We start from the raw sequence: 16,143 nt of genomic DNA on the forward strand, positions 1-16,143 counted from the left end.
CCTGTTCCTGCCTCCGGCGCGGTGCTGCTGCCGGGCGGTGCCGATTTTTTGGTTTATTTTTTTTAATCCCGCTAGAGAACGTGGTTGATTGAGCTGAAGGGTTTTCGCTCACTGGAATTAAACGGTGAAGTCAGGTGCTGTAGAGCGCGTTTTCTGTCATTCTAGCAGATCCCTTCCCATTTCTCTAACGTGTCAAGCTTCTGTTTCTAGGTGAAAATAATAGAGCCAAATAATTTGTCATTCCTTCTTAGATTTAGTGGTGCTTTGATGGGGCACTGCGCAGCGCAGCTCAGCCTGCACGTCCTCAGGCTGACTTTTAGGATGCTGTTGTTAACAGCGTTTGCAGAGTCTGAACGAGGTGAATGGCAGTTGGTCACCACAAGTGTCTCTGTGATCCCAGTTCTGTCATCCTTGAAAACAGTTAATATTCTCAACAAAGATTTCAAGAAATGATGTCTGTTCAGCTGTAATTTTGGTTGGGAACGTTGACTATTTCTGAGTAAAATACTAGTAGCAGAAGACACCATGTTATCTTCTGCAACATTGCATGGGCAAATAGGTTTTGTAGGGCTAAGCCTTGATGTAGTCTTTTGTTCATCAAACTATCTAATTTCAAACTGTTTTGGAACTAAAAAAAAAAAAAAAAAAAAAAAAGATTAAACCTCAATACCTTTTTAAAAATACGTTATTATTAATATAATTTTATGGTCTACCATGAAAACCATGATATGTTTCATTATACTATGAAGTATTTAAGCTTCATCATTACCTGGAGGGGACTCCTGCAGTCTGATTTTCCACTAGATTGTAAAAGAAATGATATCAGACTTCAAAATGTCTGATTATAGTATATCTTTTGTGCTTTAATGTTTCTGTTGTTCTACTTTCACTGTTTTGTTAAAATAATTAAGCAGGCAATCCTTTCAACTATTTAGTGAAACTATTGGAAAGGTACCAGTAGTTATAGAAGACACCCTCTAAACTATTCCATGCTCCACCCCCCTACCCCCCCACCTCCCTCCAGCCAATCCACATATTGTTGGCAATGAAATAAGCTTTTGCCCTGTGAAGATGTACCTAGTTTGGGAAGACCACTGGAAAGTGACATTGTGTCAGCAGGGTGATCTATGGCAAGAATTACTGCAATATTGTGCCCTTTTCTTGGATCTGCTTTATAAGGTTCCTGCGTTTTTCACTGTTTTGAGTGGAAAATTTGTTTCTAGTGTGAGCTGATAGAAGCAATTCTGGTGGTGTGTTTCTTTTCTTATACATAGTGATACGATGTCTTACGTCTGAAGTACATAGTGAGCAAACAATAAAAATACAAACATTTCCCTATTAATTCTATAAAATACGTGTTGACATTTACTAGTACGATCTTTTCTGCAGTCAGTACTGAGGTATGCTTTGGTGAATTGTGAGGACATAAATTATACTTATATTTAACTCTAATGATTGGTCTGTAAGTCAGCACTTAGAATATGATGAGCATATAGGATAAAATAATTTTCATCTAGCAAAAGCCTAAGTGTATAGTACAGTGAGTATTCATTTCTCAGTGGATGAAATCTATTCTGAAAATCATCTAATTGTATATTTTTGCATTTGGTGGAAGCTAAAGTAATATATTTGTAATGCATAAAGACTTCAACTTAAAAATGCTTCATAAATATAAACTATTTTAAAAGAAATATTTTCTTTTCTGAAAATTTTCTTAGATGTAATATGACTGGGTAAGACTTTGGCAAAGACAGTTGAGTTTCAGTTGATCAGAACTGCTTTTGGAGAAGAAGGTACTTGTAATTTTTCATTCAGTTATTCCCAGTTCTTTGATTTATTCTCACCCAGTTTTTCAGTATTTCTGCAACAGATTCAGACCTATTTTTTCTGACAGTCTTCCAAGCCAGTCTTTTGCCTCAAGCTTAGGGAGCCCACGTGCACTGCTTTTTCTGTCTTTAAAGTAATTTTAGTAAAATATAACAGTAGGATCTGTTTTGTTTGTTTTTTAATCTAAAATTAATTTTTAATAAATATATTAAGTCTCTTTGGGTTAAATTATGTAGTGAAAGGAAGTTCACTCAATAATTATCCTGCTCTCAGACTTCCATTAGATCCATTTTCTTGATTACAACGTAACTTGTCTTATGTTACAAATGAACAAATGTCCCAAAAAGCACAGGCTGAACAAACCTCCTCGGCTCAAATTATTTCATCCCTACTCCATTTTTATATTGTGTTACGTCTGAAAAGTGCTCTGTTTAGATAGCAAGTTTATTGAGATTAGTCTTTTGGTAAGCGATGGCAGATCCTACTGGCTCTGCAGCTCAACATTCTATCAGAGCTGGCTTAAATGATGAAGAAAATCATCTCTTTGCTATCTAATTTGTATAATTAGTTTAGTTTGCAAAATACATAGAAATAGTCATTCTAGAGCATATTGTGGGTTTACCTAATCCAGGATCCTGCTTCTACTAGTAGCCATTAACAAACAAGCCTGGTGAGTGAGCTTAACTCTAGACTGTGACCTGACTGCAAGTGTACGTGCAGATGCTTTTCAGACCACGTTCTGAGCAGTTGCATCGGCTTGTTAGAATTAGAATTTTGATTATTCTATTTTCCAGAGCTTTCTTCAAGGAAGTACTGTAGTAAAAAAGTGTCCCCAAAATCTGAGATCATTGTAACTATTATTAAAATAATTAATGCTTAGCAGCATCCACATGTATGAAAGCATATATCGTGATACCAAATACTGTGATACTTCCAGCTTTTCAGAAATGTAAAAGGTGATTTGGTCACTGAGATGACAGCTGAAGTGTCAGTACCGTAGAAAATCTGGCTGCTCTGGTGCCTTCTCCATTTCCACCCTTTGTGTGTTTATTTATTTATTTATCTATTTATTGCATTCAAGAAGCCTGCTCTAGTAAGGCAATCCCAGGGAAGTGCTGTGAAGCAAAGAAGGGAGAAAAGAAGCAGGAACAAGCTCCTTTGCTCTCCCAAGGGGAGCGTGGGTTAGGCAGGTTGCGATGCTGAGCTGCAGGTGGAGGAAGAGAGGGCAGGCAAATAGAGAGGCAGCACGGAACAAGGCACAGATCAGTTTTTCACCTATTTTTAAGCACGTTGTCCTTCCGTGTTTAAAGGAAGAGCTTGCCTAGTAGCACCCTCTGGTGAGTCCTGCAGGGAAATAAACAGGATCAGAAGGAGCTGTAGTACAAGCTCCTGTCCCTTGTGATTAAGGTTATGATATGTAATCTACTTAGTAGATTTATAAATATTCAAAGTTTTATGGAAAGGCTATACTTCAAGGTATTCAACAGCTTTTTGACTTGTGAGAAGTTGTGAAAGATCTTAGTGTGTTATGAAGGTGTACATTAGAGCAGTGTAAGTTTAATACAGGGTTAAAGAACTGTAAAACTGGAGGACGCTATTGCAAATATAAAACAATATTTATATGTAAATAGAATTATGTGTGCTTAGTCTGAGAAATAAAAGGCAGTCTTATTGAAAAATTCTTGAACTGAATGTGTATGTGGTCTCATGCACTGAAACACCCAGGGCAATATTCTCATAGATGCTGCATTTTGTTGTGTAATTATTCATTTATTTTTGCAGTCTGCATGTATGTACATTGCTCAGAAACTTCCCAACTTTTGCAAAAGGATATATGAATCTTAAACACTGAAAATATGTGTTTACTCAGTGCTTTACTTGTATATCAGACTTCCATATTGTTGCGTTTAGTAGCAAAATTGTGTTTATTTAAAATAGCATTTATATCCTGATGAGATATTTTATGATGTCATCACTAGCTGAGTAGATGTGGGGAGAGCAGTGGGTGTTGTGTGCCTTGACTTTAGCAAAGCATTTGACACTGTCTCCCATCGCATCCTTGTTATGAAACTTAGAAAGTGTGGGAAAGATGAGTGGACAGAGAGGTGGATTGACAACTGGATGACTGGCAGAGCTCAGAGGGTTGTCATCAGCGGTGCCAAGTCTGGCCAGAGGCCTGTAAATAATGGTGTTTCCAGGGATTGGTGCTGGGTCCCATCTAGTTCAACATCTTCATCAATGAGCTGGATGAAAGGATAGAGTCCACCCTCAGCAAGTTTGTTGATGATAAAATGCTGAGAGGAAGGTTATGTTATCATTTGATGAGACCTGGACAGACTGGGGAGTTGAGGTTCAACAAGAGCAAGTGCAGAATCTTGCACCCGGGGAGGAATGACTGCATGCATTGTTACAGGTTAGGCGATGACCTGATGGAGAAGGACCTGAGGGTCTTGGTGAGCAACAGGTTGGCCACAAGCCAGCAGTGTGCCCTTGTGGCCAAGAAGGCCGATGTTATCCTGGGGTGCATTAAAAAGACCGTGGCCAGCAGGTCAAGGGAGGTGATCCTCCTCCTCTGCTCTGCCCTGGTGAGACCACATTTGTGTGTCCAGTTCTGGGTGCCCCAGGTCAAAAAAAACTGGGATGTCCTAGAAGGAGACCAGCAGAGGGCCACAAAGGTGATAAAAGGCCTGGAGCATCTCCCATATGAGGAAAGGCTGAGTAACCTGGGTCTGTTCAGCGTGTGGAAAAAGACGCAGAGGGGATCTGATAAACGTTTATAAATCTCTAAAGGGAGGTGGGAGGCAAATGGATGAGCCTGGGCTCTTCTCAGTGGTGCATAGCGACAGGACAAGGAGTAACAGTCTAAAACTTGAGCATAGGGAGTTCTGTACTAACATGTGAAAGAAATTCTTTACGGAAACAGTGATGGAGCACTGGAACAGGTTGCCCAGAGAGGCTCTGGAGTCTCCTTCTATGTAGATACTCAAGAACCCCTAGACACCTACCTATGCTGTAGGTAACCTGCTTTAGCAGGGGGGTTGGACTTGATGATCTCTTGAGGTCCCTTTCACCCCCTGTGATTCTTGTCATACTGGAAAGAGCTGATAACTGCCTATTTCTACCATCTCTTTCACTTAACCTTTCTTTTCAGCTTTCTCTACTAGCACAAAAAGCCTCCATTTATTATGTCAAATGGGTTTATATTTGTATTTACTAGTCTGCATGATTTGCTTTCAACAGGGTCCAGAGAGTGTTGATATAGCTACCTGTTGCTGCAATAAGAAAAAAATTAAGTGCAGTTGAATAGTAAATGCTTATATATAAAATGCTCAGCATGATCTTCACACATAAGGATCTTATTTCCTTTAAATTCAGCCTACTAGCATACAGTCACAGAGTGGTTTGGGTTGGAAGGGACCTTTAAGATCACCTAGTTCCAACCCCCTGCTATAGGCAGGGACACCTCCCTTTAGACCAGTAGCTCACAGCCCCATCCAGCCTGGCCTTGAATGCTTCCAGGGAGGGGGCATCCGCAACCTGTTCCAGTGTCTCACCACCTTCACAGTCAAGAATTTCTTCCCAGTATCTAGTCTAAATCCACTCTCTTGCAGTTTAAAACCATTTCCCCTCATCCTGTCACTACCTGCCCTCATAAAAAATCCCTCCGCAGCTTTCCTGTAAGCCCCTTCAGGTACTGGAAGGCTGCTGTAAGGTCTCCTCAGAGCCTTCTCTTCCCCACGCTTTTAGCCTCTCCTCATAGGGGAGGTGCTTCAGCCCTCTGATCATCTTTGTGGCCCTCCTCTGGACCTGCTCCAACAGCTCCATGTCCTTCTTGTGCTGGGGGCTCCAGAACTGGATGCAGTACTCCAGATGAGGTCTCATAAGAGCTGACTAGAGGGGTGGAATCACCTCCATCAACCTGCTGGTCACACTTCTCTTGATGCAACCAAGGATATGGCTGCCTTCTGGGCTGCAAGAGCACATTGCTGGCTCACGTGAGTCTTTCATCAACAATCCCAAATCCTTCTCCTCAGAGCTGCTGTCCAGCCATTCTCTGCCCAACCTGTATCCGTGCTTGAAAGCGCCCCAACACAGATGCAGGACTTTGCACTTGGCCTTGTTGAACTCCATGAGGTTGGTATGCTCTCCTCCCACCTCAAGCCTGTCGAGGTCCCTCTGGATGGCATCCCTTCCCTCTAGCTGCACCAATCAGCTTGTTGGTGGTTGTCTGCATGCTGACTGCTTTCAAGTGAAATCTGCAAAAGTAAGAGCATAAAGGATTAGGTGCCAAAAATCTCTAGTAAAAAGTTGTGAGGAATGCTTAATTCATACATGGGTAGTTCCTTAAATACCATCTCCATGTAGTCACTCACAGGGCACTGTAGCCCAAGTACATGCATCAACTGCTTGTTTCATATAACATTTATGGCCAGAAGCTGCTTCAAATTGCAAGCTTTCACTCTTCTGTAGTTCTGAAAAATTGAGAGTTGTGCTTGACCGTCACCTGGTGCAGCACCCTACTGTCACCACAGGGTGCAGTGCTCAGTCATTGATAAGGTAGTTTTGATTTCAGTAGCCACAATTGTTAATGTTGCCACTTATTCCTTTCAAAGGATAGAAACCCTTGTAATTTTAGACCAAGACTGAAATAAAGTGGAATGATTACGATTTTTTTTTTTCCATTGGCAGCATTTGCCAGATTCCAAGTAGAGAGCATTTTGTATTTTGAGCAGTTAAGCAGCTTCAAGATTTCTTTCAGCATCAAGCCTTTGCTCCAAATTTATTTCTACTGTGATCTTGCTATAATGCATTTATTTATTTCTGTTTCCAACACCTGTCCATCTGCAGATGCTCTCCTCCCAGTACTGCTGATGATGGAACCAAGCAGTGCCAAATACACATGCGTATTTAAAGAAAGGTCTTACTAATGCTAGAGTCTGTATTGTGTGTTATCGTTATTATGCCATAGTATCAACTGCTCACCATTGTTTTCTCTCTCTTTTTCAGCTTTTTTAATTGTCCAGTGAGAATGGCAAGGATTCGGATTTCTAGCACAATCATTACGCTTCTTGTTATGGTCCAGACTGGATTCCTACTCTTCATGTATGCTCGGTACAATAGCTTCACACCTCATTCAGAGGAGAAATCATCTCAAGTCCACATCCTCATCCTCTCCTCCTGGAGGTCGGGATCTTCTTTTGTTGGTCAGCTTTTCAGCCAGCACCCAAGTGTCTTCTACCTGATGGAGCCTGCATGGCATGTGTGGGTCACAATGTACCAGAACAGTGCCAAAGTCTTGCACATGGCGGTGCGGGACCTGGTCAGGTCAGTCTTTCTCTGTGATATGTCTGTTTTTGATGCCTACATGCCTTGGAAAAGAAACTTATCTGATCTTTTCCAGTGGGCAGTGAGTCGGGCTCTGTGTTCAGCTCCTGCTTGTGACTCCTTTCAGCGTACTGACATAACCAGTGAAATGGCATGCAAAACTCTTTGTGGACGGTACCCATTCAGCAAGGTGGAAGAAGCCTGTAAAACTTACAGCCACGTTGTAATCAAGGAGGTTCGCTTCTTTGACTTGAAGGTCCTCTACCCACTTCTCACCGATCCATCCCTGAACCTCAAAATAATTCACTTGGTCCGTGACCCCAGGGCAGTTGTAAAGTCACGAGAACAATCAGTCAAAGCATTAGCCCGTGACAATGGAATTGTTCTGAGTACCAATGGCACTAAAGTGGAAGACAGCAAATACAAAGTAATGCAAGAGATTTGTAGAAGTCATGTTCAGATTTATGAAACAGCAACTCTAAAACCACCTAGCTTCCTTAAAGATCGCTATCTAATGATTCGCTTTGAAGATCTGGTAAGAGACCCATTGTCAGAAATCTCAGAAATGTATAAATTTGCAGATCTTAGTTTGACCCCCACACTGAAAAGTTGGGTCTATAACATCACACATGGACAGGGACCAGGAAAAAAAAAAGAAGCCTTCAAAATCACATCTCGAGATGCAGTTAATGTTTCCCAGGCCTGGAGAAATGTTCTTTCATTCCAGAAAATTAAAAAAATACAGGAAGTTTGCAAAGGCGCTATAAACATGCTGGGCTATCAGCTAGTGGATTCAGAAAAAGAACAAAGAGATCTGTCACTGGATTTAGTGTTGCCAAGAAGACAAAACCAATTCAGTTGGTCATCGTTTAATCCAAAGAACTAAGCCATTACTTTGGGAGATTAGGGAGGGGAAAAAGGAAGAGTGTATCTATCTGTTGTGCAGTGTATAGGTAGTTTGAAAATCCTTGGCTAATGACTTTAATTATCTTCATGCCTGCTGGTTCACAAAGTAATGTAAGCTTTTTATTTTTTTTCCCCAAAGCGTCTTAGACCACAAAACAAATAAAAAAAATTGTGAAAAATTCAGCAAGATACTTGTGAGATTGCAAATTTGCAATTGTGCTGTTTTGAGCGTTGTTTTTAAAATGTAATTTAAATTCACTCAATAAAAGGCATCTTTGTTCATTGGTAATAGTTTTGTTCCAGTTTCATACTTAAAATATTGTTTTTGATTCATATAAACTAATTTGCTTCCCCCCCCCCCCCCCCCCGAGGAATTACTTTTCTTTTGTTTTAAAATTGTTATGTGGTTGTGTATTTTTTTAGGCTTCTCTTGATGCTTTTAATTTCAACAGCTGGAATAACTGCAGTGGTTCTGTTGTAAAAGGCTCAAACAGTAGATTATCTTAATGATAGATTTCTTAGAGTTTTGCAGTGGCAGATTTTGCAGTCAAATAGTTGAGCAGAGATGTTGGCAAAGTGCAAAAAACTTGTGATGCAAAAAACGAGGTGAGAAATCTTTGTTGGAGTTGCTGTGGAAATAGCATATCAATGCTGTCCCAATCGTGTTTTAATATTGCAACACAGGAGGCACGCACTTGATTCCTGTGAGAAACACTCAAAAATTTCAGTTAGGCAAGGATCTCAGTGATGGCAGCAAAGTTATTCATTACTGCAATAGCGGCGCACGCCCCCTATTGGCAAGCGAGCAATGGCGCACCGGTCAGCGAAATTCCTTCCGTTCTATACCCTAATTCGACGCAGGTAAATCTCTCCTGGCGCTCGCTCGTCGGTTGAGTGTCTCAGGCTCACGATTTCCCGACGCTGTTGCTATGATACGTTTCTATATAAGGTCTGTTAACAGTCTGTTTCTTTGGAATGTTTTGTACTCTCCCGTGGAAATAGGAAGGCAATACAAGTTTCTTAAAGAGCCCAGGCTAAAAGGGCAGGGTGGAGGAACAGACAATTGGGATCAGGGTTTTTTCCTCTCAAATACCAGAGTTGAATCATACCCCCAAAGGAAAAAGGAGGGAGGCTGACAGCCGTGGAGGTGGAGAGCGGTGGGGCTGGGGAGCAGTTGGCACGAAGCCCCGGGGCGGATGGGCTGCGCCCGTTGGACTGCAATGTCAGCATGGCGGAGCGCTGCTCGGAGCGAGGCCCGTGCTGCAGGGAGGGTCGTGCTGAGCTTAGCTTTGGGACAACGGTGCCGCGACCGAGCTTTAACCGCTGGGATGAGGATCGTGCGGGCTGTACGCAGGGCGGGAGACGGTCCGCGTATCAGCAGCACGATGGCAAAACCGAGGGGATTGTCGAGGGCATCCTGAGCTGCGGCCCCGTCTCGGGTACCCCGCGATTCCGCGGGGAGGCAGCAGCTGGGCGCTGGGAGGAGTGCGCTCCGATCGGGGGCGGGCCGCGATCGGCAGCTCCGGGTGGGAGAGGCGGGTGGGGGTAGCCCCCTGCGTGCGTTCCCGCTAAAGGAGTCTCGGCCGGCTGCCGGGGTACCGCTTTCGGGCGTTTAAAGGAGAACGCGCGCGGCAAGGGGCTTTTCCCGCGGCGGCGCCAGGAGGAGCCGCGGCTCCCTGCCGGTGTTCGGCGGCGTTCCGCGCGGTCCTCGCTCCGCTCTTCGCTATGCACACCGAGAGCACGTGCACAGTGTCCGGGAGCTGTGTGGTGGCGGCGGCCTAGGGGTGTTTTCCTGCGGTGGTGGCAACGAGTGAGGGCAGGGACCACCATCCCGGAGCCACGAATCCGGTCCATCAGCAGCGGCAGCCCCGCTTCCAGGGGGGGGCTGGAAGCGGGCGGGGAGCCGCGCCGGGGCCTCTGCTGTCACCCGATGCCATCTCTGGTGCCTGGAGACCAGGCTTGCAGTGGCACACGTGCCTCGGAGTGCTAGAGGGGGGACTTGCGAGGAAATATTCGAATGACTGCTTCGCAGGTTCCTGGTTAGCTGAAGTCAGGACGACCCCAGGGAATTGCCACAAGAGCTAGCAGAAGGAGAGGAAGGGGAAGTGAGTAGTGACATAAACAGTGGCATCAAGTGCACCCTCAGAAAGTTTGTAAACAGCACCAAGCTGGGTGGTGCAGCTGATACATTGGAGGGAAGGGAAGCCATCCAGAGGGATCTGAACAGGCTGGAGAAGTGGACCCATGAGTGGACCAATGAGGTTCAGTAAGGCCAAGTGCAGGGTGCTGTGCTTGGGCCAGGGCAGTCCCAGGTATTTATACACACTGGATGTACCCCTTGAGAGCAGCCCTGTGGAGAAGGACTTGGTGTCCTGGTGGATGAGAAGCTGGACATGAGCCAGCAGTGTGCGCTTGCAGCCTGGAAGGATGACTCTGTTCTGGGCTGCATTAAAAAGGGGTGGCCAGCAGGGAGAGAGAGGTTCTTGTCCTTCTCTACTCGGCTCTTGTGAGGCCCCATCTGCAGCACTGCGTCCAGGCCTGGGGCCCCCAGCACAAGAAAGAGGCAGAGCTCTTGGAATGAGTCTAAAGGAAGACTACTAAGATTCAGAGGGCTGGAGCCTCTCTCCTGTGAAGAAAGGTTGAGGGAACTGGGCTTGTTTAGCTTGGAGAAGAGAAGGCTCTGGGGAGACCTTGTTGTGGCCTTCCAGTACTTGAAAGGAGTGTATAAACAGGAGGGAGTACAGCTGTTTATGAGGATGATAGGGCAAGGGGGTATGGTCAAACTGAGACAGGGAAGGTTTAGATTAGATATTAGGAGAAAGTTTTTTCTCTCAGAGGGTGGTGAGGCACTGTAACAGGTTGCCCAAGGAGGCTGTGGATGCCCCATCCCTGCAGGCATTCAAGGCCAGGCTGGATGTGGCTCTGGGCAGCCTGGTCTGCTGGTTGGCGATCCTGCACATAGCAGGGGGGTTGAAGCTAGATGAGTATTGTGGTCATTTTCAACCCAGGCTATTCTATGATGATTCTATATCTGAGTAAGAGTCCCTTTCTTTTCTCATTTGTCCAGGGATTTGGAGAAGCGAGGACGTGAAATGAGTGGTGTCATAAAGTTGGGCACATTTACAAGAGAGTAATGAAAAAATCTTTCTCCAGTGTTGTAACTGAAATGTTTCCAAGTGAAATATATGCTTTGCACTGTTACCATTTTATTTGGCCTATGGGCTCCTGCTTGTTCCTGCCTAAGGAGCACATGTTCTGCCCATAGCAGACAAAACAAACAAAAAACCACAATCACAACCTGCAACACCTGAAAGTAGCATTCTCTCACATTAAATGTAGTCTTATTCCTTGTCTAATTTATGTTCCGTGAATCAGTAGTAGAGAATCCACTCTGAAGGCTTACAGTTTTACATCACTCTTCTCTCCAGCAGTAGCATCTGCCATGTAACCCTCATGTATAAGAGTTGCTGTGTATTTGATTGTTTAGTTAATTTGTTCTCTAGCTGTGTTTCTGAAGGCCCGCGCTCTTCATGGGGATAGTTTCAAGTCTTTCATAATAACAACTAATGGAATAAATAGGTAGTGTTTCACTGTATCTCTCTTATTGCATACAGCTTTAAAATGAGCATGCCTCCATTACATTTTATTTAGCTGAAGGGAAGTTGGAAGTTGAGCAGCAGAAAGAAGCTAAGAATTGTAATTACTTCTCTTTAATTCAAAAACTAAATTAAATGCTCGTTTTCTGTTTTCAATCTCAGTGGTGTTGCTATAAACAGAGGAAGGCATATCAAATCTGTTTTGATTATGAGCACACAAGGACCAAGGAGTGAAGGCAGCAAAGGCTCCCTAATGATTTTTTTTTTTTTAACATTTTTGGGTAGCAGTATTTGTCGAAAAAGTCCTTTATCTGACCTATTTTTGGATTCTTTCCTGTTGATTCAGTCAATAACAAGGATGTATCAAGTCAGAGGGCATTACAGAGATTGCCTGTGGTATTTCAGAGACCATGTAAAAGGCTGTTTGCAGTGTCTGATGACAGACTCAAATGTGAACGATCCAAATAATTTATTACAAGTTTTCACGTCACTTACATACATTCTTAAGTTTCCTTTTGTAGCTTTCTCATCTACTCTTACAACTTTCCCATCCACTTTTTACATGTCAGCAGAGTATTCCACAAATCCTCCATAAGTGTGCACTTATCCAGTCAGAGACATGAGCCGTTCCTTTTGCTTTTTCTCCTCTTCTAGAGGTATCCTTGTTTCTCATGCTGTTTATCTCACTTCACAGCTGCTGCTCTGAATAGTCTGTCTGGTATTCCCACAGCTGTTAAATGTATTCAGCATCTGACTTTTTACTCCTCCTTAAATGAGTTTAAGTGGCTGTTTATGATGATGTCGCAGTTCTTCAATCCTAGATAAATGACATTATAAAAATTCAAGCTTTTATCCAATCAAACAATGAACCAGAAGACTATAAAGCCCTCAGTAACTAGTGCTGAACAAATAAAATTACTATGCCTTGAATCACTGTTTGCAAGAGATACTGCTAGTACAGTATCTCTTGCAAAGTATATTGCTAGTATAACATCAAGACAGTTACGAAGATCAGTTGGGATGACACTGGTAAAGTGGTGCACAGAGCAGATAGTAGCTGAGGCTGAAGGAAAACTAGATTCCTGATAGTACTTTTGCTGCTGAGAAATAAAACCACGATTCTGAAGTAAATTCAGCAATATGGACTACCCTAGGCTGACAATTAATTTATTCCTCAATGTCAACTTTTGTAATGATTTATTCCGTACAAGAAATTGCAGATTTTGACAGAAGCTGTTCCAATGTGTAGCTGTTATCTTTATCTGGGATTGGCTGCTGCTTGACATGCTGTCTACCCATAGATAACATGTGTATTTCTTTAAGCTTCCTGTCCTCTTATGTTTTGTCACTTATTTTTAGTTAATGCTGCAAACGCAGCTATGGGTGTGGTTTGGAAATTCATTTACTTGCGCTGTCAGAGTGACCAAGTTTTTCAGGAGGAGCTTGAGCTAATGAGACTCTTAACCTTGATCTGATTTTTTTTTTTTTCTTCCCTCCCCACACATTGTGTTTTTCCTGTGTCATGAAAAGAAAGTGAGAACAGATCTCCAGGGTCTGTGCTGCGGGTCCACCACACTCCTGTATGAGAAGTTTATTCTGCAGTCTCTTATAGGTTTTCTTACCAGTAAGTTCATACTCTGTCCCACTTAGATAGCAAGTATCCTGAGAATGATTCTAGAAGAAGAGCTATCCTACTTAAAGATTCTGCCTGTCCGTAGGCACTTTTAATTGGTTTGGCTGGACCTTAGGAGCTTGGTGCTTATGACTTCAATTCTTTGTGATACAGAGCTGTGCCACTTGCTGCCTAGACCAAATAAACATATTGTTGGAGGAGATTACTCTATGCTTTTTTTCTTAAAAAAAAAAAAGACTTTTAAAGTGTGATGGTGGTATATGCCTTCAAACAGGTAACGTCTAAAAGAAATCTATTTTTCTTATTTTTTTCTTTTTTCCTTGGAGCAGTAGTTCAGGGTAATGTGGATATTTTCTTCTCTGCCAGTATGTTTCCTGTAGCGGTATTCTAGGAATGGCTTCTGTCGTTGATTGTTTACTTGCTTATTTTCAATACTGAAAAGAGACATATCATTCTTTTTCCTCTGCCTGTGTAAAACTCCCTTTGTCTTCTTTGTAGTTTTGAGTTGTGTTCTCAAACACAATGTACAGCTGAATCTAGAACAGTTGCCAAAGAAGTGTCTGCAGGCAAACAGTGTTGGATTTCCCAGACGGAGGTCATAAAATTCTTCCCCTCCTTGCAATGTGTTCTTGTATTATTCTTATATAGCTTTGTATGTTACTGCTGTTCTGAGACCTTTATGACAAATCCAGTATGTTTCCCAAAGGTGATGCTGAGAAGCACACCACATGATGACTTATGCATACCTCATACTTCATATTAATTCTTCCTTTGGGTCAAAAGTAGACCAAATCTTTGAAAATGTGCCTAGGAATCCCACTGTTACTAAAATGGTTCAACCGTGGTGCCCATGGTCAGAATGCCCCGCGGCAGATCCTGGCAGTGATTGTGAATTAAAGAACTGATGACAAATTGCTTGATATCAAAACCATTCTGGTGGATATTTACAAGCCGTGGGTGACACAGATGGAATCTCAGAGCGGTGAGGCCAGGTACAGAAGCTGCTACTATTATGTTTTCTCTTAAAGTTGCATGGCTGTTTTGCATTGCTCTGTTAATCATGCCAAGCCATCCTTGGCTTCACTGCACGCATTTATCCAACTGATACCAGCTTTTTCATCACCTCAGATGCTGGGGAAAACAAACAAACAAAAAAAACCCCAATCATCAATTTGATGATTACTTACTTATTTACTGACATTCATAAGCACTTAGCACAGTTCTTCTGAGTGTGGAGAAGTTTTCCTTGGTTTTCTTCGTCTTTTTTTTAATATACGTTTTTTTTCTCCCCTGTCATCCCCCATTTAACAGCGTTTTTCCTCTGCAAGCAGAGGAAAGAGAACAAAGAGCCAAGGACTGTGGTGCAGCTCCACGTCAAACGGGTCGGCGAAGTTGTTTCCGCGGTCTCTGGAGCCTCCACATGGTCAATCGGTGGAATTGCGGCCGTCTACGATTAGTGCCGCAGGAGCGGCACGTGGAAGTGGTGCACGTACGTTCTTGTCGCTCTGTGCAGCAAATCTGCCAAGTTTTGTTATGCTTAGTCCTCCAGGCAAAACTGTATGTATGCTAAGAAGCTTATAAATAGCATGGATTTCTAAGAAGCCCAGAGACGCGGTGCGCTGGTGCGCCGAGACTCGGGCATGCGCGCTGGTGCGCGCATCGCACGAGGCTCTCAGTGGCAGCTGTGAGCCATAATGTTCCTGGGTGGGCTCGGGTGCGAAACAGTGGAAATAGATGAGTGGCATCCTGGATTAGAAGGGCAGTACATTGCTGAGCTTGCGGTCCAGGAATCGACTACTTGCATGCCCCCGTATTGGTTTGTCGAAATTATTGGTGTCTTTAAGTTGTCGGGCGCATGTCCGCTATTACTGGGAGGACTAATCACCATTGAGTGCGGCGGATTAACTGCGAAGGGCGGTTAAAACATCACTTCCGCATTTCTAGGCGCATGCGTTCTGCTGTCTGTAGGACTAAGCAAAAGACAGCAGCAGTTCTGCGTATTGACCACCAGGTGGCAGCAGAGACCGTGGAAAGAACTTTTCTGACACGATTGCGGGACTCGGCGGCAGACAGTGGCAATTCGGCGCATTGGGGGATGCCGGTGGGGTGCGTGGAGCCCTGGGAGAACTTGATGGCCGTGCGCAGTGGGGTGAAGGTGTCCTCAGTGCACGGCTGTGACAGTGGGGTGGCGGTAGCGCCCTACAAGTGGGGGACATTGCTCCCAAAATGGGGCTTGTGCCCCATGCATGTGGGCATGTTGTATGGACAGTGCTTTCTGGAGTTGTTTTGTCTTTTCTGCAAATCTGCAGCGACTTCAGCAATCCTGTGTTGTGCCGGAGCAGAAATGGGGCACTGCAGTACGTCAGTGATGTCTGACTCGAGGAGCGCAGAGGATGCATGAAGTACGCACGCTGCAGCCTCCCTGTTTCTTTAGGGTTTGGGATTGGTGTTTGAGCCAAAAGGCCACACGCTGCCATACAGGCAGGTGCCAGGTTCACCCACTGAGGGCACCAAACCCTAAAATAATTTCACAATGGGCTTTAATTGCTGTGCGAGTAGATGATGCGTGTTTCTCACTGGGGAGCTGTAAGCTGACCCCAGCAGTTTGGCAGGCAGCATTCGCTCCGTTCATACCGGTAATCTCAGCCCTTTTGCTGCACATGCAGCTTCTCAGCATCTTGCTGTATCAATATTGAAATCTGTACTCCCCTATTTATTAGAAATGTTACTAATTGCCATTGAGGACAGACTGGAATCAAAGTATGTGAACCGTCCTAGCTTGTCCATTGATAAACCTCCCCTTGCCAGACAGGCAGACCTAATTGGCTGCTGGTCATTACTTTTTTTTTTTTTTTT

General features: G+C 43.8%; 1 protein-coding gene across 1 annotated transcript; it reads left to right on the forward strand.

The window, feature by feature from the left end:
- The first annotated feature begins 112 nt into the window (after positions 1 to 112).
- Positions 113 to 8,349, forward strand: LOC100549737 (carbohydrate sulfotransferase 6-like). The gene is made up of 2 exons (XM_003209934.3): positions 113 to 134; positions 6,835 to 8,349. Exon 2 carries the CDS (start codon positions 6,857 to 6,859, stop codon positions 8,036 to 8,038), a length of 1,182 nt encoding a protein of 393 aa, XP_003209982.1. The 5' UTR covers positions 113 to 134; positions 6,835 to 6,856; the 3' UTR covers positions 8,039 to 8,349.
- Positions 8,350 to 16,143: the final 7,794 nt, after the last annotated feature.

This window comes from Meleagris gallopavo, chromosome 13 (genome assembly GCF_000146605.3).
Source record: "Meleagris gallopavo isolate NT-WF06-2002-E0010 breed Aviagen turkey brand Nicholas breeding stock chromosome 13, Turkey_5.1, whole genome shotgun sequence".
Taxonomy (NCBI): Eukaryota; Metazoa; Chordata; class Aves; order Galliformes; family Phasianidae; genus Meleagris; species Meleagris gallopavo.

Coding starts and splice junctions, on each gene's coding strand:
- LOC100549737 (XM_003209934.3), top strand. CDS start 6,857: ATGGCAAGGATTCGGATTTCTAGCACAATCATTACGCTTCTTGTTATG.